The sequence below is a fragment of the Dama dama genome, chromosome 10 (assembly GCF_033118175.1).
Source record: "Dama dama isolate Ldn47 chromosome 10, ASM3311817v1, whole genome shotgun sequence".
Lineage (NCBI taxonomy): Eukaryota > Metazoa > Chordata > Mammalia > Artiodactyla > Cervidae > Dama > Dama dama.
The window spans coordinates 3,869,933-3,896,156 of record NC_083690.1 but is presented as its reverse complement, the minus strand read 5'-3'; the positions used below and the strand labels follow the sequence as shown (position 1 = coordinate 3,896,156).

At 54.8% G+C, this 26,224-nt stretch overlaps 1 protein-coding gene across 1 annotated transcript; it reads left to right on the top strand.

Moving 5' to 3' along the window:
* Positions 1–5,770: 5,770 nt before the first annotated feature.
* Positions 5,771–23,935, top strand: PRSS27 (serine protease 27). Its single transcript, XM_061153877.1, has 11 exons — positions 5,771–5,844; positions 5,974–6,040; positions 15,339–15,419; positions 15,587–15,901; positions 15,987–16,154; positions 17,038–17,188; positions 20,501–20,527; positions 21,010–21,172; positions 22,212–22,483; positions 23,041–23,210; positions 23,639–23,935. The coding sequence occupies exons 1-11, from the start codon at positions 5,771–5,773 to the stop codon at positions 23,933–23,935; spliced, it is 1,785 nt and encodes a 594-aa protein (XP_061009860.1).
* Positions 23,936–26,224: the final 2,289 nt, after the last annotated feature.

Below are 26,224 nucleotides of genomic sequence, written 5' to 3'. Positions count from 1 at the left end.
TTTGCGGCAGCTTCTCCTGCTGCGGAGCACGGGCTCCAGAGATCTTGGGCTTCAGCAGGTGTGGTTCCAGGCTCTAGACCACAGCCTCGGTAGTCGTGGGCGTGGGCTTAGCTGCCCCAAGGTATGTGGGTTCTACCCAGGCTGGGGATCTAACCCGCGTCCCCTGCATTGGCAAGTGGATTCTTAACCACTGGACCACCAGCGAAGCCCCACAGAGTATTTCTGACACCAGGTGTGTGGTGTTTTCCACACCAGGCAATTCTCTGTGGACACCAACCGGGTGTCGTACGATTTCACTCAACGCTGACACTAACTGGAGTTTGTGAAGACCCCACAGGTTACAGGCTCGGTCCCCTAAGACTTTCCCCACCTCAGATGCCGATCTAAGTGGTGTGTCCCCAGGCCACCCACACTCCCATCTGACACAGCTACGAATCAGGAGTTCCCAGAAAGCCCATTCAAATGAGCCCAGGTTTGCTCATTTGCTATAATGACTCACAGAACCCAGGGAAACACTTATTTACGTGACCAGTGTATCCTACGATGAGGAACACAGAGGCGCAGTCAGATGAAGAGGTCCGGAGGGTCCCGAGTGCAGGAGCTTCTGTCCCCATGGAGCTGGGTTGTGCCATCCCCACACACAGATGTGTTCCTGACCTGGCGAACCCTGTACTTCAGGGATTTCTATGGAGGCTCATCACGTGGGCACGGTCCATTATTAATCCTCTCCCCAGAAGATGAAGGTTTCAAGCTTCTAATCACGGCTTGGTCTTTCTGGTGATCAGCCCCCATCCAGGAGCCAGAGAGACCACCAAGAATCCTCTTAACAGAACAAAAGATACTATCACCCGGGAATTCTAAGGGCACCAGGAACAGGGCTGAGGCAGGGCAGAGACCAGCGCATATATATTTGCAGTGTTAGCTTCTGACATTAAGCGTTTGTCTGCTGGAGGATCTATTTCAAAGGCAACCATCTCGAGTGAACGCATTGCCAGCTGTGAGACACAGCTCTGAGCTGACCACCAGCTACGGAGCCTGGGGCCCCAACCATGAGGATCCCCTTTGAGAAAACCCTGGGTGACCCAGATAACTGACCAGTGGATTGACCCCCTCTTTTCTCTTCCTGAGCCCAAATTCCCCCTCTTAGGTTTTAAAATCAGCAAGGAATTCGAGTTTAGGTTCAGCAAAGAGTGAACCCTGGGAACCCCAGCCTCCCCACCCTTGGACCCTAATAAAGGCAGAGCGCCCTGTCCGCACCCCTACCCCGTCTCTACCCGCAACCTCACCGTGTGGCCCTAGGGTGCTCCGTGTGCCCTCCAGGACCTGTGAGTAATAAATCTGTTTTTTTTTCCCAAAGTTTCCTGAGGCTTGTTGCTAAGGTGTGTCTTGTGATCACAGTAAGAACCCTAGGGGCCAGTCCAGCCGCAACACGTCTGTGGGGGCCTCACCGTATTGTGTGGCTCGGGGTGGGGCTCAGGCATTCCTCGCCACCAGGCTGAGCCGGCCACAGCAACACTTTTGACGTCCCACCGATCCACCAGCGCGTCCTGGTGCCTCCAGCCCGGAACAGGCTGACGGGAAAGTCCAGGCCTCCTCTTCCCTCCCCTGACACAGGTCCTCCAGCTCCCTTCCAGGCTCCTCTCCCGCAGCGGCCAAGATGTTCAACAAAACTCCAACGAGTTCATGGCATCCCCCTGTTCAGAGCCCCAGCAGTACCCACTGCACTGAGAAGGAGATCCCAGCGCCGCGTCCCCTCCCCACAGGTGCTGGAGCATCTTCCGTGCTCCCTGTCCTCACTGCTGGCCCACAGCCGGCCCCATGGGGCCTCTCTTTCCTCGACACCCTTGGCACGTGCTGCTGTCTGCCCGGAAAGTCTCGACCGACATCTTCGCTTTTCCTTTGGCCTTAGTTTAAGTGACACCCTCTCTGTGCTGCGGGGAAAGTGTGGAAGACATCAAATGGGCAAATGAGAGGCCTGAACAGCCTTCCCAATGCGAGTACAAGTCTCCGGGGATCATCTAGTCCCATAGGGGCGTGTGTGTGCCTGTGTCTGTGATGAGGCTGGCTGACAGCTCTGTGGAGACAGAAGTTACCTGACAGCAATGCCAATCAGGCCTGCCCCTAGAAAAGCCAGCCACATCCCACCAATGTGACCGGCGAGGCATCAAACCTTAACCCCTGCATTGGAAGGCAGATCTTAACCACTGGACCACCAGGCAAGTCCCTAGTCCCTAAACAGTCTTGCATCTGTGATTAGCAAATGGATTTCACCATTCCTGACGTCCCGTGTATATATCTCTTCTTCTGTTTCTCTTTTAAATCAGTTGTAGTATCTTGATGGTTTCCTTCTTTGTGAATGAGTTAAAATCCCTGATACGTGCCACTTTTATACTTATTTGAAAGTCATGCTTTTACCTTTTTTGAAAATTACACTTCTATTCAGTTCTTTATCTTCTGGCTGTGCCAGGCCCCAGTTGCAGGACTCCGGAACTTTGATCTCCGAATTTCATTGCATCATGTGGGACCTTTTTTAGTTGCAGTACAGGGGATCTTTAGCTGCAGCATACAAACTCTTCCTCAGTTTTGGTAGGTGGAATCTAGTTCCCTGGCTAGGAATTGAACCTGGGCCCCCTGCATTGGGAGCCAGGAGTCTTAGCCACTGGACCACCAGGGAAGTCAGGTCACTTTTAACAGCTAACTGTTATATCCACAGTTCTTGGGATGTAGTGTCTCCCACTTTTGTTGAGTCAATTGATTACTTAACGAAACAGTTCACAAGTTTTTTCCTGATAAAACAGGCTATAGATTCTATATTTACCCTTTTATATTACTGGAACCATGTTGTTGTTGAATCGCTCAGTTGTGTCTGACTCTTTGTGACCCCATGGACTGCAGCACGCCAAACTTCCCTGTCCTTCAACATTTCCTGGAGCTTGCTCAAACTCATGTTCATTGAGTTGGTGATGCCATCCAACAATCTCATCCTCTGTCATCCCCTTCTCCTCCTGCCCTCAATCCTTCCCAGCATCAGGGTCTTTTCAAATGAGTCAGTTCTTCGCATCAGGTGGCCAAAGTATTGGAGCTTCAGCTTCAACATCAGTCCTTCCACTGGAACCATGATACTATATTAATTTGTTTTCTAAATGTAATTATTTGGGTAGCTTCCCATGTCAGTAAACTATTTGTTCATAACATAATTATTAATACTGGACACTCATTCTTTTTACTGTTGTACAGAACACTTCAGGAAACAATCTTATTCAGAAATCTTTGAAGAACATCTCTGAGTATGTTCTGGAGTTACGTTCCTAAAAGAGAAATTGCTAGGTCAAAGGTTGTTAAGTGTATATACAGGTTTTGGCATGTATTGTCAAACGAGTCTCTATTCTAACATTGTACAGTGACTTGTTTTCCTTTCCTCTCTTTGCCACAGAAAGATGAAATGCAAATATTTGCCCTCATATCCTGGCAGAGTCTAAAGATTCTGTCTTTCTTGCCCTGGAGGAAAGAAGAACGAGTTCTCCAATTGCTAAAGACTTGATCTCAGGCTAACCTTGCCCTCAGGTCTGCTGGGAATGATGAGGAGACAGGAAATGCTAGAAACAGGAAGAGGGAAGGAATTCCCCCAGTCTAAATGAAGGGAAAGCCTGGCGAAGTTCTGTGCCAGGGCTCTGCTCCATGCCTCCAGAGCCCAAGGAGCCCAGGTTTCACCAGGTGCCAGGGTCTGGGAGTGCCCAGAGAGGACCCACCTGACCAGAATGTGGCCCTCACCCATGCCTGCCCAGCACCCAGCTGTGTTGCCAACCTCCCCCACCCCACACCTGCCACCTCCACCCTCCCCCAGCAAAGCAGACATCCGGCCAGGATGCCTTGTTGGGGCCCAACTTCATGTCACCTACAGGTTGCAAATACCTGCCTCCTCAAGCCCCCAAGTGCATTAGCCTGGCTGTTCCAGCCCACCCCCAATAGAACAATTAAAGATTAATATCCATTGAGACACGGGACCTCCAAGAGACTGACTCCAGCCACCCTGTTCTGTTTCCTGCCTGTAAAGAACTGGCTGTTCAATATTTTTTATGTTGTCCCTGAACTTGTCACCTGTCCTCGGGGCGGGCAGGGGGCTGGTCAGGAACTTCCTTGCAGGAACTGACTGGAACAAGCCACAGACTCTCTGAGCTGGGACAGTGTAGTTACTGTCATCTGCGTTTCTCCTGCTTTCTCTCCCAACCTGATTAAACCCCTGCGTCCTTCCCTGGTGCTTCCCATGGGCCCCGTCTCTCACAGCGGTCCTAGACCCCAGTTCGCAGGGCTCCAGAATCATCCACACCTCAGTTGCAACTGCCAGCTGCCACACTCAACACATGACCTCACTTCAGCCTCCTTACTCTGCTCAGAGCACTGTCCTCCCCACCGGACCTAGGAGGAAATGAGCACAGAAAAGGGAGGAGCTCACCCCAACTTAGAAGACTGGGAAGAAAGAAGGTCAAGAGTGAAATGCCCCGTGGCCATTTTAAGACCTTGATAATCCATAAACCTGAAGCCTCCACTACATGCCATCAACATGTGAACACACACCTCCCTTTGCCCAGTGAATATAATGACCCCTTAACTACATGCTCTGAGTTGCAGTTGGCAAATAAACATAGTGACTTCTTGGAGACATTTAATACACACCTATTCTTTTCAATTTGGCAGCTCTGTTTTCAGATTTGAGAGTAAGAACTCTTTTTCAGGATGCAGACATTTTTTAAGTCCCACCGTGAAAGGCTACTACAGGGTGAAACCTTGTTGGTCTTCGCCCCCTCCCACTGCAACACAATCCCCATTTCACACACAAGAAAACCACACACAGGATCCCTCAGGGTGCAAGCAGAAGAGGGCTGTGACTCACCCTGGTTGAAACAAAATAACATGACTGTGTTACTACCAGTTTACTACTCCCGGAAACACCTGACCAGGAAGAGAAAATGTGCAAATAATTTTACACCTTGACCTCAGAAAAATCCATCAAAAACCACACGATTTTTGAAAACAGGTAGTATCAAATAACTGGCGAAGATCCAAGACTCCCTTGCTGAGACTATAAACCCTCAACTACCATGACCAACAGCCCTAAACTATGTAACATGATCCCTACCGATCCTCATTAAGGTCCACCTTAAATTAAGCCAGACTCTGAAACCTATCTCAACTTTGCCCTCTCCAGGAAGGAGTCTTTCAAGATGCTGCTCCCTAAACAAGGGAAGCAACAAACGCAGTTTTGCCTTAGCGACAGGCTGTTTTGATGGTATTTTCAAGGAACCAGTATTTGATAAGGGGAACAGGACCGACATAGCTGGCGCAAAGCGCCGCAGTAAACCCCCCTGGAGGGGTGGGCGTGCTGAGTTGCTTCAGTTGTGTCCGACTCTTGGCGACCCCATGGACTGTAGCCCATCAGGCTCCTCTGATCTAAGGGGCTCTCCAGGCAAGAACCCTAGAGTGGGTTGCCATGCCCCCCTCCAGAGGATCTTCTCCACCCAGGGATTGAACCTGCGTCTCTTACATCTCCTGCATTGGCAGGCGGGCTCTTTACCACTAGCGCCACCTGGGAAACCCTGAAGGGTGGGTGCTACTTGCCAACAGGGACAAAGGGGCACAGGTGCCTGGGAGTCAACCCACAGCGTCTGCCGCAGTAACCCGAGCCCAGCCGGGTCAAACGCCTCGCCCAAGGCCACGCAGACTGTTGACAAAAAGCTGGGAGGAGAACGCAGGCCTTTCCGCCGGGCGAGGCATGGCCCTCGTCCGCACCTGCACGGGAAGCCTGGGAAGCTCCGTCCCTGATTTCCCGGGCTCTGCGGCCACAAGGTGACTCAGGAGGAAACTCCTGTCCCTCGTCCCTCCGCACTAATCCAGCCCGAGGACAATATAAACTAATTGCCTAGAGATTAATTCACTCCAGCCAGCTAATGACCCAGGCTTACTCCGGACACTCAGCCGGCGGAAGCACGGGGGATACCGGGAAGGCGGAGGACAGTCGACTTCCGGCTGCAAAGGCTGCCGGGTAGGGGCTTAAGGTGGGTGTCCGCGTGACTGGGTGGTGGGTCGAGAATTCTGGTTTCTCAGACTAGGGCCCGCGGTGAGGGGCGAGCCCTCCGCGCTTCGAGACCCCTGCTAGCGGCGCCGGTCCTGGACGAGCCCGAAATACAAGGAAAAGCGCCTCCATGATCCAGGAGCCCCCAGAGGCCGCGGACCCCAAGGGCCTCTGGCCTGAGCTGCCGATCAGATTGTGTCTGGCGCCCCCCGGTGGCCGTTTGGGGGACTCCAGCCCAGCTTTCTGCTTCCCACGGAGCCGCATTCCTCCTCCCGCTTTTGTTTCCCCGCCTAGTGGAGGAAGTAAAATACACACCTAACCCTTGGCCAGCAAGGAGATCCAATCAGTCCATCCTAAAGGAAATCAACTCTGAATATTCATTGTAAGGACTGATGCTGAAGCGGAAGCTCCAGTACTTTGGCCCCCTGATGCGAACAGCTGACTCATTGGAAAAGACCCTGATATTGAGAAAAATTGAGGGCGGGAGGAGAAGGGGGCCATAGAGGATGAGATGATTGGATGACATCATTGACTCAATGGACATGAATTTGAGCAAACTCTGGGAGGTAATGAAGGACAGGGAAGCATGGCATGCTGCAGTCCACAGGGTCATAAAGAGTCGGACGCAACTGAGCAACTGAACAACAATATAAATCAAAAATGGGAGGAGAGACTATGTTGAGTTTTGCAAGCTGGATGTGCAATACAGTCTTTTATCTTTTAAAACTCATTGTTAAAAATTACATTATAGGGATTTCCCTGCTGTGGACCAGTTTAATGGTTGAGGATCCACCTTCCAAGGCAGGGGAAGGGGTTGCAGTTTCTGTCACTGGTCGGGGAACTTAGATCCCACATGCCGGGTGGCAATTAAGCCTGGTCGCTGCGACTACTGAGCCCAAGCACTCTAGAGCCTGTGCTCCACTAGGAGGGAAGCCCTCACATGGCAACAAAGACCCAGTACATTAAAAAAATTGCATTATATAAACTTACAATTAAATTATATTGACAAAAGTAGGAAATAAAAGTAATCACTTCTATTTATTTTACTATTATCTATGTTCTTGAGGTTTTTGTATCTCTTATGTCCATAAGGTGGAAATACCAGTGATGTGCTTCTATGCATTTACATCTGACTCCACCTTCAGTGACCACCTTGGTAGTCTGACATCAGCCATAAAGAGAATATTTACACTGAAATTGGCAAACTCTAGAAATCAGTCCCCACCCCACCCCCACTTCCCATGGGGGTCAAACATTCACCAGCACACCACTTTGGTCAGACAAGGGTAGGGTGGACAGAGAACAAGCCCCACATCTTTGGAGGGGGGGCTGTGTGTGGTGGGGTGGGCAGCATAGCAACATAATTGCTTTCCTCTTTAAGGCCCAGCACAGGTCCTGACCATGGGTGCTCAGTGAGTGAGGAAGGGAGGGAGAGAGGAAATTACCTGCTAAACTGGGCTGTCTCTCCATTTTCTTAAGATCAACTTATCCAACCTTGACTGTGCCTCTCAACTGACCTTTTTCCAAGTGACCTAACAGTGCTCACTGCATGCTGTGCAAGGCCTTGAATGCCAATTCAAGTAGTTTCCCTGGTGAAGTTCAGCCAGGGAAGGATTTTGAGTTGGGGGTGATATAATTCAAATTTTACTTTGGGGTGAGAATTGGGCCTGTGTGCAGGACAGGTTGAAGAGAGGAAGGAACGGAATCAAGGAAACCAGCCTGTTCATTCAAGACTTGATTCAGCACTCAGGCCCTGTGTAGGGGCAAGGCTGTGAAAAACAGTGTAAATCACAATCCATGGCCCCGGGGAGTTCAGGAGATAGTAAACTGACAAATACTACGAGTGTGATAAGTGCATTGAAAAAAGCAGGTCCAGGTGCCAACGGGTGACTCACTCTTCCTGCACTTGATCTTAGCCAAAAGGCCAACAAGCAATTGACTCATTCTTTCTGGAAGAGGCAAGGAAGATGTGACCCAGCCCGGACAAGTGGGGCTTGTAGCTGTCAAAAGAAGAGGGGCGGGTCCCAGGCTGAGAGAACCGCTCAGGCAAAGGCCTGGGTCTGTAGAGGGCCTTGGAGATTGGGCTGGAAGAGGAGTGCTGAGGGGAGGGAGATGGGTCTGGAAACATGGTGTTCCCATGGCCAAGGCTAAGCCGCAGTGGTCAGCATGGGGGCACAGAGCCAGTCCTGACCGAGTGGCTGGGGGGTGTTCCCTGTATTCTCCTGTCCTGATTGCCGTGTCTGCAGCGACACGCGGTTCCAGCCACATCTCCTACCTCCTTCTGTGATCCAGCCAGAAGGAATACTGACTCCCATTGTGGCTGAAGGTTCCTGACTCCACACCTGGCCCATGCTGCCTGTCAGAAGCTCTTTTCAAACACACTTGTTTTCTCTGTCTCTGTCTGTCTCTCTCTCTCTCTCATACACACACACACTCCATTTTGGAAACTTTATGCAACTTCATCATTTAGCTGGGTGTCTGGATTCAAAGTCAGTCCCCTGAAGACATTTTTAAAAAATAATTTAGGGACTTCCTTGTTGGTCCAGTGGTTAAGACTCTGTGCTCCCAAGACAGGGGGCCTGGGTTTGATCCCTAGTCAGGGAACTAGATCCCACACGCCATAACTAAGAGTTTGCATGCTGCATCTAAAGGTCCCAAGTGCCACAACTGACAAAACACAGTCAAATATACTAATAAATATCAAGAGTAAGAATAAAGAAAGAAATGGGCAAAGGACCTGAGTCACTAGTTTTCCAAAGAAGACACATGATTTCCAATAGGTATATGAAAAGATACTTGACGTTCCTAATCATTAAGAAAATTCAAATAAAAATCACAATAAAAAAGAAAAAAAACACACTGAGATATCACCTCACACCTGTTAGAATGGCTAATACATATGGCTTATGGAATCTTAGTTCCCTGACCAGGTATCAAACCCAGGCCTACGGCAGTGAAAGCCCCAAATCCCTGAGGATGGCTAATATTAACGTTAAAAGACAAGAGCTAACAGGCGTTGGGTAGGGTATGGAGAAAAGTGAACCCTTGTTCATTGTGGGTGGGAATATAAATTGATATAGACATTACAGAAAACGGTATGGCGGTTTATCATAAAAATACTATTAACTTATGTTTCAGCAATTCAACTTCTGGGTAGATATCCAAAGGAAATAAAATCAGTATTTCAAAGATATTTGCAATCCCATGTTAATTGCAACAGTATTCACAGTAGTATGGAAACAACCCAAGTGTCCATCAATGGATGAATGGATAAAGAAAATGTGGTGTAAATATACAGTGGAATATTACTAAGCCATAAAAAGATGGAAATCTTGGATTTCCATAGTTGCCCAGTGGTTAAGACTCTGCTCCCAATGCAAGTGGCATTGGTTCAATCCCCAGTTTGGGAATTAATATCCCACATGCCTCACAGCACAGCCAAAAAATATATATTGTTTTTAATTAAAAAAAAAAAGAGGGAGGTGGGAATCCTGCCATTTGGGACAATGTGGATGAACCTGGAGGACATTATGCTAAGTGAAATAAGCCAGACACAGAAACACAAAAACTGTACGACCTGACTTCTACATGGAATCTAAAAAGCCAAACTCAGAGAAGCAGAGAGTACAGTGGTGGTTGACAGGGGCTGGGCGGTGGGGGAAATGAGGAGATGCTGGTCAAAGGGTACAAATTTCTGGTTATAAGATTGATAAGTTCAGACTTCCCTGGTGACTGAGTGGTTAAGAGTCCACCTGCCAATGCAGGGGACCTGGGTTTGATCCCTGGCCCGGGAAGATACCCCATGCTACAGAGCAGCTAAGCCCGTATACCACAACCACTGGGTCTGTGCTCCAGAGCCCATGAGCCACAACTACCAAGCCCACACACCTAGAGGCCGTGCCCGAAACAAGAGAAGCCACCGCAACGAGGAGCCTGCGCAAAGCAACCAAGAGTAGCCCCTGCTTGCCGCAACTAGAGCAAGCCCCAGCACAGCAACGAAGACTCAGGGCAGCCAAAAATGAATGTAAAAAAAAAATCTGAGAAATGATGAGTAAGTTCTGGGGACCAAATGTGCAGCATGGTAACTACAGTTAATGATACTGTATTGTATACTCAAAATGTGCTAAGAGATTAAATATTAACTGTTCTTACCACAGGCGACACAGTGGTAAAGAATTTGCCTATGACGCCGGAGATGTGGGTTTGATCTCTGGGTCAGGAAAATCCCCGGGAGAAGGAAATGGTAATCCACTCCAGTGTTCTTGCCTGGAAAATGCCATGGATAGAGGAGCCTGGCGGGCTACAGTCTATGGGGTCGCAAAGAGTTGGACACGACAGAGTGACTGAGCAAGCATGCACATTCTTACCACACCCCACACCCCCCCCCCACACACACACAATGGTAACAGGTGATGGATGTGTTAATTAGCTTGAATGTGGTAACCATTTCACAATGTATACATATATCAAATCATCACATTGTACACGTTAAATATGTACAGATTTTATTTGTTAATTATACTTCCATAAAGTGGAGTGAGTCAATAAATAAATACCATCAAAGAGAAAGAAGGGAAAAACAAACCAGATGGTCTGGCAAAGATTAATCTGTTTTGCATACTTTGAGAGGTCAGTTAGTTAGCAGAGCAAAAGTCTACCCACTCTGTCCTGAGTAGGTTTCCTTGAGGTATCAGAGAAGACAGTTTCAGTTATTTCTTGACTCTGGGGAAACCTTGCGAGGTGTGTGGCAGAGCCCAGGTGATGAGACACACCTGTGTGACACCTGCCTTTGTCCTTCATTAGTGCCTCGTGCCTCATCCAGGTGTGCACCATTTCCCTCGTCAGAATTTCTCCACATCCATGTGTGCCCAGCTCAGTCATTGTCCAACTCTTTTGTGACCTCACGGATGGCAGCCCTCCAAGCTCCTCTGTCCATGGAAATTTTCAGGCAAGAATACTGGAGTAGATGGCCATTTCCTACTCCAGGGAATCTTCCTAACCCAGGGATCAAACCCATGTCTCCTGCGTCCCCTGCCTTGACAGGCAGATTCTTTACCACTGAGCCACCTGGAAAGCCAGAATTTCTCCACAACCCCTTCAAAGCAGGCTCCTTCAGCACCACGCTTGACAGAGGCTATTTTGACGTGAGTGGTTAGTTGGTGCCAGTTCAGAAAAACGGTTTTTGTGGCAATATTTGAGCCCCTGAATATCAAACACTGGGGAAGGGCAGAATGATCTGAAAACTATCACAAGTATTGTAAGAACATATCTTGCATTCAGTTGTTTAGTCAACCCAGGCCTCTTTTGGGGGGTAAATGTCAAGGATCAGACTGGTCAACCATCAGTCATCAAGTGGCTTCTAAAAATGGATGGACTGTTTTATCTGGGTAAGAGTCAGGAGTAAATTACAGGGACCCTCACTTGTTTAATTAATTAATGGCTGTGTTGGGTGCTCGTTGCTTCACACAGACATTCTCCAGCTACAGCAAGCAGGGGCTGCTCGTCATTGCAGTACCTGGGCTCCTAGTCTCGGTGGTTTCCCTTGTTGCAGAGCACAGGCTCTAGGTGAGAGGACTTCAGCAGTTCTGACGCACAGACTCAGTGGTTGTGGTGTACAGCACAACCTGTTTCCACTCTGCAGCATGTGGAAACTTCCTGGACCAGGGATCAAACCCATGTCCCCTGCATTGGCAGGTGAATTCTTAGTCACTGCCACCAGGGAAGTCCCCTTATTTGTTTATTATTTGTTTATTTTTGGCTGCACCTCTTTGCTTGTGGTATCTTAGTTCCCAGATCAGGGATCAAACTTGCATCCTCTGCATTGGAAGGCAGACTCTTAACCACTAGACCACCAGGGAAGTCCCAATTTCAGCACTTTAAAGATGTTCCATTGTCTTCTGGCCTCCATTATTTATGCTGAGAAGTCAGCAAATTCTACAAACTTGAACTGAAAGGGACAGTTCTTTAGATTCCCAACTTTCTACAGACAAGAAGCAGGTTAGCAGAGAAAACTATTCAGTTATAGACATGAACCGTGTCTTATGGGAAAGCACAGATGATTCAGAGGCCAAAGCCAACAGCCCAGAGTGCAGAGTTGAGTCATGAACTTCTCTCCAGGACGCTGGACAATATGCACTCCTGCTCCTGAGCAGGAGGGGGCAGCATGTTGCATAGCGAGATTTCAGATATGCTATGGACCAGTCCTTGCTTTGAGTGGGTTATCTCATGGTTATCCTGTCCTTCCTCACCCCTGAATGTTGGGTGGGCAGGGTGACCTCTTTAGTTCACAGTTCTTCAGATCAAGAGGAATTATACCCAAGAAGCCTCGACTGCATGTAAATCTAATTTAGTTGATAAGACCCTGGACCTCAAGGCTGGCTGATACCATAATGGGATGAGACTTTAGGGGGTATGGCCAAGTCTTAGAGTGTACTATGTTTGTTTCCTTGCTTAATTTTTTTCCCCTTAAGTTAGTAATCGCCTTTGTTGTTGTTGATTTCCTTTGTACCTACCCACACTTTATGACTCTCCACCAGAACAATCTCATTAAGGAACATATATCATTTCTTTTTTTTTTTCCCCTTCTCCTTTTTAATCCCACCTTGATGCACCCATTTTCCTTTTTCTGGGATACTTGCTGTCTGGGCAGCTCTGTCGTCCTGGGAGTTCCCTTTCCCATCCTGGGGTTCCATTGGTCTTTCTCCTGGTTGGGGTTTCCTGTCCTGTGTCTCACGTCTTCCTCTTGGCTTACATTCTCCAGATGTTTCATCCGATTGAAAAGATAGCGCAATGGCAGAGGGCACGATGAGGACACTGACACTGATCAGCATTCCTGTCTCTTCTGTCACGGTGTTCGTGAATGAAGGCCGCCCTCTCTGCTTGGGGCACAGCTGCCATTCTGGAATCTCCCTTCACCAGCATCCCACAGATTCCCTTCTCCCTCTTCTGAGTTTGACCTCTGTTTTCTACAGCCCACATTTCCTACTTTTTTGGTTTAATTCTTCTTTAGTCAGAGAACATCTCCCCACCCCCACCCCCACAGTGGCTTCCCAAGAATTGTGCCTGGGGGATAAAATTTCCTGAGACTTTCCATGTTTCCAAATGTCTTTATTTCACTCTCACACTGGAGTCAGTGTGGTGGTTATTGCTTCTTGCTGACCTGTTTCCTTCCCTTCTCCTTTCTGCTAACAAACTGTGCTGCGGCCACATAGTAGCGGTGTCACCAGCCTGGGCAACTTGTGAGACAGTTACGGTCCTTCCCTGGGAGTGTTCACATTGGATGGGACAGAGGCGGGCTCCAGCCTTCTTCACTGGCATCCCTGGAGGAAGAGACTGCAGTGTGCCTGGCTCCAGGAGTCATCTTGGAGACTGGAGAACCAAGTCACCACCTGGAGGCTAGAAGGAAGGCCATCTGTCCACTGGGACCCAAAGCTTGTCCCTTCACTGGAGCATCACAGGAAGGTCCCATGCACTGGGCCATGAACCAGAAGCAGAGGTCCCATGAACACCTGTTGTGCTTCATGAGAGTCAGTTGGCTTCCTGTCATCTCTTTTGGAAAAAAGTCCAACTGACTACAGAATCCCTCCTAGATGGTCACTGCTGAACATTCTGCAAACTTTTCTTTTGGAGGTTGCTGCTGTTGTTCTAAATTTTAAATTTTCAGTTATTATGCTTCCTAAAAATCTTTATACCCATTCTTTTAAAATTTCCCCTTATATCATGAGCATTTTCTACACTTACCCATTCTCCGTGAAAGTATAATTTTTTAAAATTATATTGAGAGGCTGTTTTAGTTACCAATGTCCAAACAAGGTTTTGTTTTGTTTTTGAAATTATAAGTAAGCTGACCACTGACATCTTCATGCTTTTTCTGTATTTAAGACTTTCTTCTTAGAATAGACTTTCAGTGATGAATTCATTGAGTCAAAGGGAATAACTATTTTTAAAAGTTGAAGCAAACACTAACAAACTGATTTACAAACGGGCTGGGCCAGTTACGTGCCCACCAGCTGGCACATTGCCCCACAGCCTCGACTAACAGCATTCCACCAAGGTTGATATAACTCCACACATCTCCTTGCTGTGGCTTTGATTTGCATTTCTTTAATTACTGAGGCTGAATATTTCTCAGCAAGTCTATTAGCCAAATTTGTTTCCTCTTCCAAGACTTGTCTGTGTCCTTCATTCATTTCATCTTCAGGGGTCCGGGGTTTGCCTGATCAATTTCTGAAGTGCTCTGGACAATAATGTTGTCAGTATTTGGCCACATTTCCTGCAAATATTTTTCCTATTGTTTGCTTTTTAATTTTTTTTAATTTTAAAAACTGGTTTTTTTTAGGCTGTATCATGTGGCCTGTGAGTTCACTGTTCCCCAGACAGGGATCAAACACTTACCCTCTGCACTGGGAGCACAGAATCTTAACCACTAGACTGCCAGGGAAGCCCCTGATTTTTTATTTTGAAGCCAATTTTGTTTGTACTTCTTTAGTTTATGGCCACGTCTCTATTATGTTGTCTACTGGGACTTCTTTTTTTCTGCCACACGGCACGTGGGATATTAGTTCCCAGTGAAAGTGTTAGTCTCTCAGTTGTTAGACTCTCTGTGGCCCCAAGGACTGTAGCTTGTCTGTCTCCTCTGTCCATGGAATTCTTCAGGCAAGAATACTGGAGTGGGTAGCCATTATCAAACCCATGCCCCCTGCACTGCGAGCTCTGAGCCTTAACCACTGGAACCTTTGGGAAGCCCCTACTGTGACTTCCAACATTAGAAAATATGCTCCCTGCCAGAGTCGATAGATAGACACTTTTTTTTTTTTTTAAGGCGGAATTGATAAAATATATTCAAGTCTCTGAATCCTCCTGGATTCCAATTCCCCTACCTTGTTTGGTGGAGGGAATGAGAAAGAGGCCTGGCTTCCTGCTCACCCTGCAGCCCCCACCCCAGGCCCACAGGTGCCCAGTGGGACACGAGCCGCTTCTCTAGGCACTGGAGTCACTGGGAGCCCAGCTTTCCCTGCGTCCCGGCTGTCTGATCACTCCTGACTTTTGTTGCTTGCTTGATTTCAAGGCACAGCCTTCTTAGAATTGGCTTAAAAAAAAAAAAAATGAAGAAGGATGCCGGAGAGGCAGTGTTGGCCCAGAAGAGACTGAGAGGCCTCTGAGATCCAGGGAATCGACCGTCAGGTGCTGGAGAAATGTCGCTGTCCTGACTTTCTGAAACTTTCCCAAGTTTGCGATTAGTCATTTTCAGCTTCATTCTGTCTGGCAGGGTCCTCCACACCGTTCACCTGGACGTTCCCTGGCCCGGGACAGGGCTGGGCCCCCAGCGTGCGCACAGAACGCCTGTGCAGTGAGCCCCAGTGAGCCTGGGCCCAGCTTCCATACTCCGCCCCTCCCCAGGGAGCCCGGTTCCGCACAGGGCCCGGGACACAGAGCCGAGGGGACCGCAGAGGAGGGGGAAGAGAGGGGGCGTGTGTGGCAGGCCCGAACTGCGGTGACGGCCCCTTCCCCTCGCAGGGCTGCTGGAGAAGAGAAGGGAGGGGAGGGGAGCACGAGGGGGACAGGGGCAGGACTGGGAGGAAGAGGGCAGCGAGGAGCGAGGAGCGGAGGGAGCCCCCACCAGGCCTGGCTCTGCCCGGCCGCCCGGCCATCCCCATCCGAGGGCAGGACTGCGTGGACCCGGCGCTCCAGGGCTGGGGGGGCGGGGGAGCGGGGAGGGGGCGGCCGACCTCGGCCCCCGCGCCTCCTGGGGCGCGCCGCATCCCCTGCGCAGGCCGGGAGGCTGAGGCCGGGCTCTGCCTGTGCTCCACAGCTCCCCACCCCAAGCCTGGGGTGGGGGGTCCGTCGGACCTGGTCCCCGGCCCCGGCCCCAAGCCGAGCCCAGACCTGAGCCTCTGACGTCAGCCCCGTGCCCCAGATAACCCTCCCGGAGCCGCTTCCGCGGCGGCCGCACGTCCCGACCCGGCCGGCCACGCCCAGGGCAGGGACACGGTACGGTCACCCGGCCCGGCCTTCCCAGAACCACCTTCCGCCCCGCCCACCCGGCCCTCGGTTCCGGGAAGGCCCCCCACCGCCCCCGGCTGGGGTAGGCGGTCGTGGCCTCCTTGGGACGAGTCCTGGAACTGCTGGGATCCAGTCCCTGGACAGAGGGCCGGCCAGGGCCCTGGGGTCGGTTGGGGACCCCCCTCCGGACTCCTTCCCTGCCCCACTTTGTCCCATAAGCACAGGGGACCTTTTTCGTGCCCATCCCCCCCAAAGTGTAAAATCCAGTCCTGGACTCTTTCATTCACTGATGTGGGACATTGTGTGTGTGTGTGTTGTGTGTGTGTGTGTGTGCGCGCACGCACGCACTCCTGGGCTGTCATGCCTGACCCTTTGTGACCCCATGGACTGTGTGGGTATGTGTGTGTGCGCGTGTGCACACACACTTGTGCGCTCAGTCATGCCCAACTCTTTGTGACCCTATGGACCGTAGCCCGCCAGGCTCCTCTGTCCATGGAATTTTCCAGGCAAGAATACTGGAGCAGGTTGCCATTTCCTTCTCCAGGGATCTTCCTGACCCAGGAATCAAATCGGCAGCTCTGTGTCTCCTGCTTTGGAAGACAGGTTCTTTACCACTAGCGTCACCTGGGAAGTAGATGCTCAATATGAATGAACGAACAAATGAATGAATGGATGAAAAGGGAGGGTCTTATGGGCGGACTGCAGTCAGTTTATGTGGGGCCTGTGGTCAGCTGGGGGGTGTGGTCAGCCACGGTAGGGGGTGTGGAACTCCATGCCACATGCTGCCTAAATGGGGCCTATACACCCTGGCCTCAAACCCTTGGGGTGAGGGGTCTGGCCCCTTGGGGTTCAGGGCCAGGTCATGGAGGAACCAGAGTTCTGGGGTTCCTCCTTCCTGTCGAGAGGAACTGGGCTGGCCGGGCTGACAGGTCCAGTGGCATAGCCAAGCTGACACTCATCTGCAGCATATAACCCACTTCATGGAGCCCCGAGCTTCGTGCTTGAGCACTCGGCGCTCCTGCCACCACTGTCCCCTGCCCGGCGGGCACTCCAGCCAGGCCGAGACCATGAGGCAGCTGCCAGCTGTGGCCCTGCTCCTGCTGCTGCTGCGGTCCGGTGAGTCCTAAAGGTAGCAGGAGAGTCCTACGGGTCCTGCAGGTCCGTCCTGCCGGCAGCTCTAGCCCAGTCCCCACTCCCTGGCCAGGCTGGGGGCTGCAGCAAGGGCCTCCTCTTCTTCCTGCAGGAGGAAGGTTCCAGACATCCCACCTGGGGGAGTGAAGTGGGGAAGGCAGCATGGGTGCAGGCCTGCGAGGGCCCCGAGGTGGTGACTCAGGCAGGATCCACCCCCACCCCCACCCCCGCTCCCACTGCCTTGGGCGAGCAGGGCCAAGCTCTGGGCTTCGCACCCCACTTCCTCTCATCTCGGCCTCTCCCGTCTCCAAGGCACAAACACAGGGCTGCCTGGGTGCAGGATCTGAACTCAAGACTGCTGGCCTCCAGCCCAGGGCCAGCGTCCACGGGGCCAGGAGGGGTGGCCGAGCCCGGCCTGAGCCAGGGAGCCACAGAAGGCTGGGGGGCTCAGCGGGGCGTGGGGCAGGGGTGCAGGTGAGAGAGGCCCCAGTGAGGGTGAGCAGGTGTCAGCCAGGGGCCCCACCTGCCAGGCCCCTCCCAGCCAGGCAGGCTGCTCTTCGCTGGAGAAACTCTCCTGCATTCCTGGGCCCGCCTGGCCCGCCCAGCCACCGCCTCACTTCCGTGTCCTCAAGTCACCTCGCAGGGCCGGGCTGGTCAGCCTGGGCCGCAGCCCTGCCTGGGGCTCCAGGCTTCCCACCAGGGGGGAGGCACCTCGGTGGGGAGGCCCCAGACTCCTTGGGCTCCGCAGGGCCCCCCAGGCCTCACTGCCCTGCCTTCCTCCCCTGGCACCAGGATAACAGCGTTCTTTGAGGGAGCTCGTCTCTGCCAGGGTGTGTAACCCTGTGATTGCTCCTGGTGGGTGGAGTAATCGAGGTCATTGCCAAAGTGCAAACAGCGGCCTGCACTTGCCTCTCCAAAGCTGACACCAGAGGCCTGAACTGAGCACCATCCTGGCCTCTCATCTCTGGCTGTTCCCTCCTAAAGCCTCGGGTCTCTCCTGCCTCCATGAGCCACCAGATACAGGAGCAGAAGGGCCCCGGATCCAGAGGAGGGGCCTGACACCCTGCTGGCTTACCCAGCCCCAACAGGACGCCCACCCTGCCCAGCCTGGGTCTCCACATCCCTCTTCCCCAGGCAGTCCTGCCCCCACTGTCCGTCTTACACATTCCCTGGGCTCAGGCTCCCAGGATGTGGGCCCTGCTTCCACAGAGCTCCTGAGCTCAGGTGAGATGAGATGAGAATTCCACCCCCAGGGCAAGGTGGGGCCAAGTGGGAAGACAGAAAGCTCAGAAAAGGGAGCCAGGCTGCCCAGATAGTACAATCAAGGAGGGCTGCCTGGAGGAGGGGGAGGAATTTCAGTTAGGTTTAGCACTCTGGATTAGGATCTGGATTAGCACTCTCTAGAATCTGGATTTAGACCCGGGAGGAAAAGGGTGCTGTGGACAAACATTCTGAGGCAAGAAAAGTGAAGTCAAAGTCGCTTAGTTGAGTCTGACTCTTTGTGACCCCAGGGACTGTAGACCACCAGGCTCCTCTGTCCATGGGGTTCTCCAGGCAAGAATACTGGAGTGTATAGCCATTTCCTTCTCCAGGGGAATTCCCGACCCAGAGGTCGAACCTGGATCTCCTTCATCACAGATGGATTCTTTACTGTCTGAGCCAGCAGGGAAGCCTCAGAGGCCGGGGGCTCAGTCCAAGCAGGAAGCCAAGGTGCAGAAGCTACAGAGCCTCCGCAGGACGGTCTGCCAGGCAGGGTGCGAGTGCCCTCGATCCTGGGCATGGACAGTGCAGCCACATACCCGTACAGGAGTGGGGATGGCTGTGGGGAGAATCTGGACAAGGCTCTGGGAAAGTCCCACAGGGAGGGGAAAGCCAGCCAGGGTGTTTCAGCTTCATGCAAGCAGAAGCAAGAGCACAGGGTCCAGGGTTATTAGTCTGACTAAATCAGATTATACTAAGACAAGGGGCTGGAGGGAATGCCCGCCTGGGGCGCGTGTGCATTTTTAAAGGGCCCCTTGTTGACACAATCAGTGTCTGGGCAGACGTCCTGCTGGCCTGGGCTGACTGCTCTCACCCCCCACGCGTCTATTGGCACCTCTACCTGGAAGAGTGGCCAGTCCTGCCTGTGCCTGCCTGCTCCTCTTGGCCCATGCTCAGCAACCCCCCGCAACTGCTTCATTTTTCCGCCCCCCAGCACTGGGGAGTGCACCCCTCAGCTGGAAGAATAGGGTCCTGTCAAAACCCCGAGGGTCACAGAGGGGTGTGGCTCAGCCTGGCCATTTCCTGCCTGGGCACTCCGCCACCTGGGACTGGTTACTGAGAGGGGCTGGGGTGTCGGGGGAGTGTGAGGTGGGGAGAGGCTGTCCTGACTCCCCAAGCTCTGATCAGATCCATCCCAGTGATCAGATCCACAAGCAGGGCTCTCTTTACGGGGTGGGTTGCCTGGAGCTGCGCTGGCGCTGGTCAAGACTGTCGGCCTGACTGGGGTCTCCGAGCTGGAGTGGAAGGGCCTATCGAGGCCAAGAGGTGGGCCCTGTGCCTTGTCCAGAGACTGGGGGACAGTGGGTCCTGGGGAGAGGGGTCCACTTCCAAGAGTGTCCCCCACCCTCCCCACTGTCCCTCACACAGGCAGGGGTGCCAGGCCCAGCAGGGGTCGTGGGGCCTCCTGTGAGCTAGCTGGAACATCTGAGAGAGGGGCTGGCACCTGGGAATCTGGGATCTTGGGAGGGCTGACCCACGACCACCAGCTGGCCTCTCTACTCCCCTGAGACGAGCGAGACCCAAGCAGCTGGGTGGGCGGTCGGACGTGGAGCCTCGCTCACTCTGTCTGGCCCCTTATCCCAACCCCAGGCTGGTGGAGAGGGTGGGTGGGGGAGGTCCCACAGCCCTGGGGCCGAAGGCCAGATCCTCCGCAGAGCTTCCAGACGAGGACAAGTGTGGGGTGTGGAGGGAAAGCCCTGGTGGGGTCCGGAAGGAGCCCTCTTGCCCCAGATGGGAGTCAGGCCCTGGCGGGGTCCCCTCCCCTCTGACTGGTCCTCGTGTGGCAAGGCGCCTGTCTGCCCTTGCAGGTGAGCTCTGGCCCACAGCCCGGCCTGTGCACACCATAGGGGTGGGACCTGCAGGAAACTGAAGGCTGCCAGCCTCTCCTGCCAGGTCCCTGGTGGACAGTCCTGCGGAGTCCATGGGAGGCTGCGTGTGCAGCAGAGGACGGGCTACGCTGACCAGTCGTTGGGGAGGGGAGGAGTAGACCACAGCTTGGGCAAAGTTGGCTGATCACCCTCTTTTTCTCATTTTCAGGGACTCAGGGGGGTGAGGCACTAAACGGTAAGCATTCAAGGCCTTCGGGTAGGGGGACAGGAGTGGGCTTGGCTGAGATCTCCGAGACTGGCCAGGAGCCCCCCTCCTCAGTGAGACCCATAATGAATGGGCCTGGCACGGGAATCCCACAGTGGGGAAAGCTGGGGAGCCCAGACAGGAGTTGGGGGGTGGAAGAGGAAGGTCCGGGAGCCCGTTTGTCAGGCTGGGGGGAGGGGGGGTAAGACCTTTACCCGTGTTAACTAACCCCCACCGCCCAGAGGGTCAGGTATCACAGGTGAGGGGCAAGAGACCCACAGCCTGTGTCAGAGGCTGACTAATGCCCAGGCCTCCGACTTGGGCCTAAGGTCCTGGAGCCGGTCAGAGGCAGGAAAGCCAGGAAGTGAACAAGATAGGAAAGCCTGAGTGTGGGTTTGGGGATGGGAATCAGAGCTGAGGGGATGGGCCTCCAGGGAGTGCCCCCCAACCCCTCCCCGGCTCTGTTCCCCCAGCCTGCGGACGCCCACGGATGCTGAACCGGATGGTGGGCGGGCAGAACGCCTTGGAGGGCGAGTGGCCCTGGCAGGTCAGCATTCAGCGAAACGGAAGCCACTTCTGCGGGGGCAGCCTCATCACGGACCGGTGGGTCCTCACCGCCGCGCACTGCTTCTCCAAGTGAGTCGGCCGCGCCCCACACTTCGCTCCCCACCCTCCGCCGGCGGGGCCGGGGGCACAGATCGTGGAACCGCCCCCTCCCCGCGCGCCGCCCGCAAACGCCGGGCTTCAGCACCACGGACAGCGCCAGCCCGCGGACAGCGGCGGTGCGGGGTGCCCAGGCCGAGCCCCCACAGCCCGAGAGAGGCTGCGTCTGCGACATCTGAGCCTTTCCTGCCAGGGCTCCCTTTGGGTCCAGGCTCTGGGCCAGCTTCCAGCAGCAGCCCCTGCTTCCGGGCTCTTGCTGCCCCCAGCCCAGCTGGGGGGGTCCATTCCCCCCTGGGGGCTCACAGTGAGGTGCTTTCCTCAGACAGGCCGCCCCTGCTGCTGGCCGCAGGCTCCTCCCGTTGCCTGCCTCTCTTCCTCATCTCCTCCCACACCTCAAATCCAGACACTCCCTTCCTGGTTGGGGCTCTGGGCACAGGTGGACGAAGCAGAAAGGCCCTTCCTCCTCCTCACTCCGAGGTCACCTACAATGGCCCTAACCTAAAAGGCCACGCCATGACCCACCTGGTCCCGGCCTTCAGGGCTGCCCAGGCATCTCAGCCCTCACCTCACCACAGCTCTTGCAATTCTTCTAAAATCTCACAGCTCGAGTTCAGAAATCCAGGCTCAGAGGGAGCAGGCCACTTGCCTCAGGCTGGGCCCCGGTGGGTGATCGCCTCCTCTGACCCCCACAGACAGCCTTTCAGGTGGGGGCTGTTACTGTCCCCATTTTACAGACAAGGAAACCGAGTCACAGAGAACTTGCTGGGTGACTTGTGCGAGGTGGCTGGGCCCGCCAGGGTGGAGCTAGGAATTAAAAGCTGCTTGGAGTTTACACCCTTTCCCACCTCATCTCGTAGTACAACACCCTGGAGAGTGCGCTCTGGAAGACAAAGTGTAGACTGAGCTGTCAACACCCTGGGGAGCGGGAAGGAAGTCCTTACTTCTCATCTCCACTTAACTTCCGCTGACGCCTCCAGGGCGGCCTCACGCCGGGTCTCTGCTCTCCCACCAGCACCTCTGAAACACCCCTGTACCAAGTCCTGCTGGGGGTGTTGCAACTGGCGAGGCCAGGGCCACACGCTGTGTATGCCCGGGTGAAGCGGGTCGAGAGCAACCCCCAGTACCAAGGCATGGCCTCGAGCGCCGACGTGGCCCTGGTGGAGCTGGAGGCACCTGTGACCTTCACCAACTACATCCTCCCTGTGTGTGTGCCTGACCCCTCGGTCGTCTTTGAGACGGGCATGAACTGCTGGGTCACCGGCTGGGGCAGCCCCAGTGAACAAGGTACTGGGGGCAGGGAGGGGAGAGAATGGGTGACACGCCTAGAGAAGGCAGCTTGGGGGCCACCCTGAACCAACCATCTTCTGTTGAAACTGCTGCACGTGTGTTAGTCGCTCGGTTGTGTCTGACTCTGTGACCCCGTGGACTGTAGCCCGCCAGGCTCCTCTGTCCACGGGGTTCTCCAGGCCAGAATACTGGAGTGGGTAGCCATTCCCTTCTCCAGGGGATCTTCCCAACCCAGGGATCAAACCCTGGTCTCCCGAACTGCAGACAGATTCTTTACCCTGGGAGCCATCAGGAAGGCCCACAAGATCTCTACTCAAATGGGTGGAGTGGGTATGGGAAAGGGGCAGCAGAGCCACAGGGAACAGAATGAGCCTGGCCTGGGGGGTGGCAGGCGGGAAGAAGGAACTCTGTCCGACAAAGCCTCCAGCCAGAAGAGAAGATCTAAAAACACAAGAGAAAAGCAGGTGGGACAGAGCTGTGGCTCTTGAGAAGCAGCGCCTGGGGCCCATGGTGAGACTGTCCCCTGAGCCACACCTTGTATCTCCCCTCTGCAGACAGCCTGCCCAAACCCCGGACCCTGCAAAAGCTCGCCGTGCCCATCATCGGCACACCCAAGTGCAACCTGCTCTACAGCAAGGATGCGGAGTCCAGCTTCCAGCCCAGAACCATCAAGGATGACATGCTGTGTGCGGGCTTCGCTGAGGGCAAGAAGGACGCCTGCAAGGTGGGCACTGGGGTGGGGAGGGCCGAGGCTGGGCCCTGTCCCCGGGCCCCAGGCGGAAACCAGCCCACGTAGGACAAGGGATAAGGCCCAGGAGGTGGGCCCACAGGGCCCAGACCAGAGCTGTGCATTCGACCAGCTGGGAAAGCAGGCTCCTGGGTTCCCCCTGGGGGAGTTAGTCAGTGGGTCTGCGGTGGGACTCAGGAAGCTGCATTTTCAAGACACTTCTCTAGGTGATTCAGGGTGGGTAGTGTGGCAATGCTAGAGAAATGGGCACCCCAGGCCGGAGAGGAAGGACCGCGGGGGTGGGGGTGTCCTGGGCAGAGAAGATCGAAGGGAGGAAGACAGGCGCGGGCAGTGAGCCGTACAGCTGTGGAGCCCGGCTCGCCGGCCAGCGTGCACCGAAACAGGTACCTCTGCTTTGGCCGCAGGGAGATTCCGGGGGCCCCCTGGTGTGCCTCGTGGGCCAGGTGTGGCTGCAGGCCGGGGTGATCAGCTGGGGCGAGGGCTGCGCCCGCCGGAACCGCCCAGGTGTCTACATCCGGCTCACCTCCCACCACGACTGGATCCACCGGATCATCCCAGAGCTGCAGTTCCAGCGGGCAGGGCCGGGCGGTGCCCAGAAGCGGGACCCCCGGAACCTGCAGCCCCTTGGTCGGAACTCTGTGTGCTGCCCGGCTGCCCGAGCCGTCCTCCTGGTCCTCGCAGCCCTGCTCACCTTGCTCTGAGCCTTCCTTGGGCCGGTGGGCAGCGGCTGCCCAGGTCCACGATGTACATTTGTAAATAACTCTCCAGTTCCCCCTCCTCTCAAGTTCCCGCTTATTTTTATTTATGTTGACTCTCCAATAAAGACCCAACCTCAGGGCTGGCTGCCTGGGTGTGGCCCCTCAAGGGGCAGGGCGGGGGGTCTGGTGCTTGGGAGGGGTGTGGGGGCGAGGCTCCACACTGGAAGCTGGCCGTCACCCAGCCCCACACAGGCGGCCTCCCCGCTTCCCCCCCGCCTGTGTCCTTGCCAACCTGATTGTCACCGTGTGTCACCAATGGGCACCCGGGGATGGCCCTGGGGACAGCGACCGACACTGGCAGGCGGGCCCAGCAGAGCTCTGGAGGAGGGGGGCTCTGCGGGGCGTTGGGGAGCAACCCCCACTGCCTGTCCGAATCGCCCAACAACGTCCCTTGGTGACGCACCCGAGGCTAGGATGCCATGCAGAGGCAAGGGCTGCTCCCGGCGCCCCAGGGCCCCTCGAACCCCGGCCTCCTTTCCTCCACACCCTCCTTCCCTCCGTGTCAACCTCCCCACAGGTGAATCTGAAGTTCCGGGGGGTGGGGGGCTGGAGTCGGGGTCCACACAAGCTGGGAGACGTTGGACAAGCCACTGGTCCCTCTGAGCCCGTTTGTCTCCTGTGACCCTGGGCAGCACCCTCACCAGCCTCCCGGGTCACGGCATGGACAGTGAACTTGTCTGGCTAGGCCCCACACCCACCTGGAAGCACCCGGGGACCCTACAGACCCAACAGCCCAGCAGACTGAACACCCCCAGACCTGGGGATGCAGGGGTGCGCAGGGCCCTCCTGGAGTCCGCAAGGTGCCGTCTGGACTCGGATGATGTCACACAGAAGAGGGAGGCCCAGGCCACAGGGGGGGCACAGAGGTCAGCAGGTCAGGCTTCCAGGAGACAAGCCTCAACAGCTCCCTAGGCCGGGACCCCCTCCATCCCCTTTCCTCCATGTTTGGGATTCAGATCGTGATTGCCGGAGTCGTTCATGGGTTTCTGCAAGGATCCTTGGGGATTCCCTGCCCAGAGCACCCCCGCCCCAGTGCCGCTGCCCCTCCCGCCCCTTGTCCCACCAGCCAGCCCACCCCACTCCCCCCCCGGCCCGGCCCGGGAATCCAGCAGGCGCAGAGCTCAGGCCCGCAGCCTGCTCTGACCCCATCACGGCCGCGACGGTGTGGCTGTCCCCGGAGGCCGCCCCGGCTTCTCCGCCTGGCCCATGTGTCCACAGCAGGCCTGCAGCCAGCCAGTCCGCTCCCCGGTGTTGGCCAATTCCTGAAAGGCAGCGGCTTCCCGCCCTGCTCAGTGACCATGAGTGGACCTGGGAGCCTGGGCCTTGCATGCCGCACACATATGCCCACATGCTGGTCACAACACACATACACCCACGCAGACACACACTGCAGTTCACATTCACGTGGACATGCACACAAGTGCACGTCCATGCACAAAGACATACACACATGCAACTGCGTGCATGGGCCCAGCTGGCCCGGCTGGTGCCAGGGGAACGCGGGCCTGGCTGTTTATGGAACGAACCAGTAAGCACTTAGCAGGCACCTCCTGCAGCCCGACCCTGGGGACGGAGACAGGAACAAACACCACGTTCCCGTCTGCTCCGCTCTGCCCAGGCGTGCTCCTGGCGGGCAGGGAGCACTGCCCGGTGGCCCCAGGGAGTGGGCCGTCTACGAGCTCCTTCTCCAGAGCAAAGACGGGCTCTGAGGCCTTGCGGGAAGGGGGACGGGGGGAAGGCAGGGCTGCGGGCGTCCTGAGGATGGCCCCAGGGGCTGGAAGCAGGGACTGACCTCCGTCCTGCCGCCATGGAGAGGCCACCCTGCCCGGGGGAGTAGAGAGCTCCAGGTCCTGCCATGGTGGAGTCAGAGGAGGGTGGGGCGGCCCATCTGCAAGCTCTGTGGAGAGAGGCCAGGGTGGGGCCACATGGGGATCGAGGAGCACTAGGCTCCCCTTGGAGGGCCTGCCACCCCGTCTCCGCCTCCCCCTGCCTGCTGTCCCAGCTTTCTGGGTGCCCTGGGGTCTCCCTCACCCCACCAGCCTCCTGCCTCTGCCACGGGGCGGCCAGCATGCGACTCCAGGGCAGGTCCCCCATGTCCTGGGCTCCCAGACACCAGCCCCACCCAGACCCAGGCAGACACTCAAGGAGACGGGAGGGGAAGAGACTTTATTGACGCCGTTCACAGTGAGCTCAGAGCTGTGAAGTGTGGGTGGCGGTGTGCCCCCAACTGCC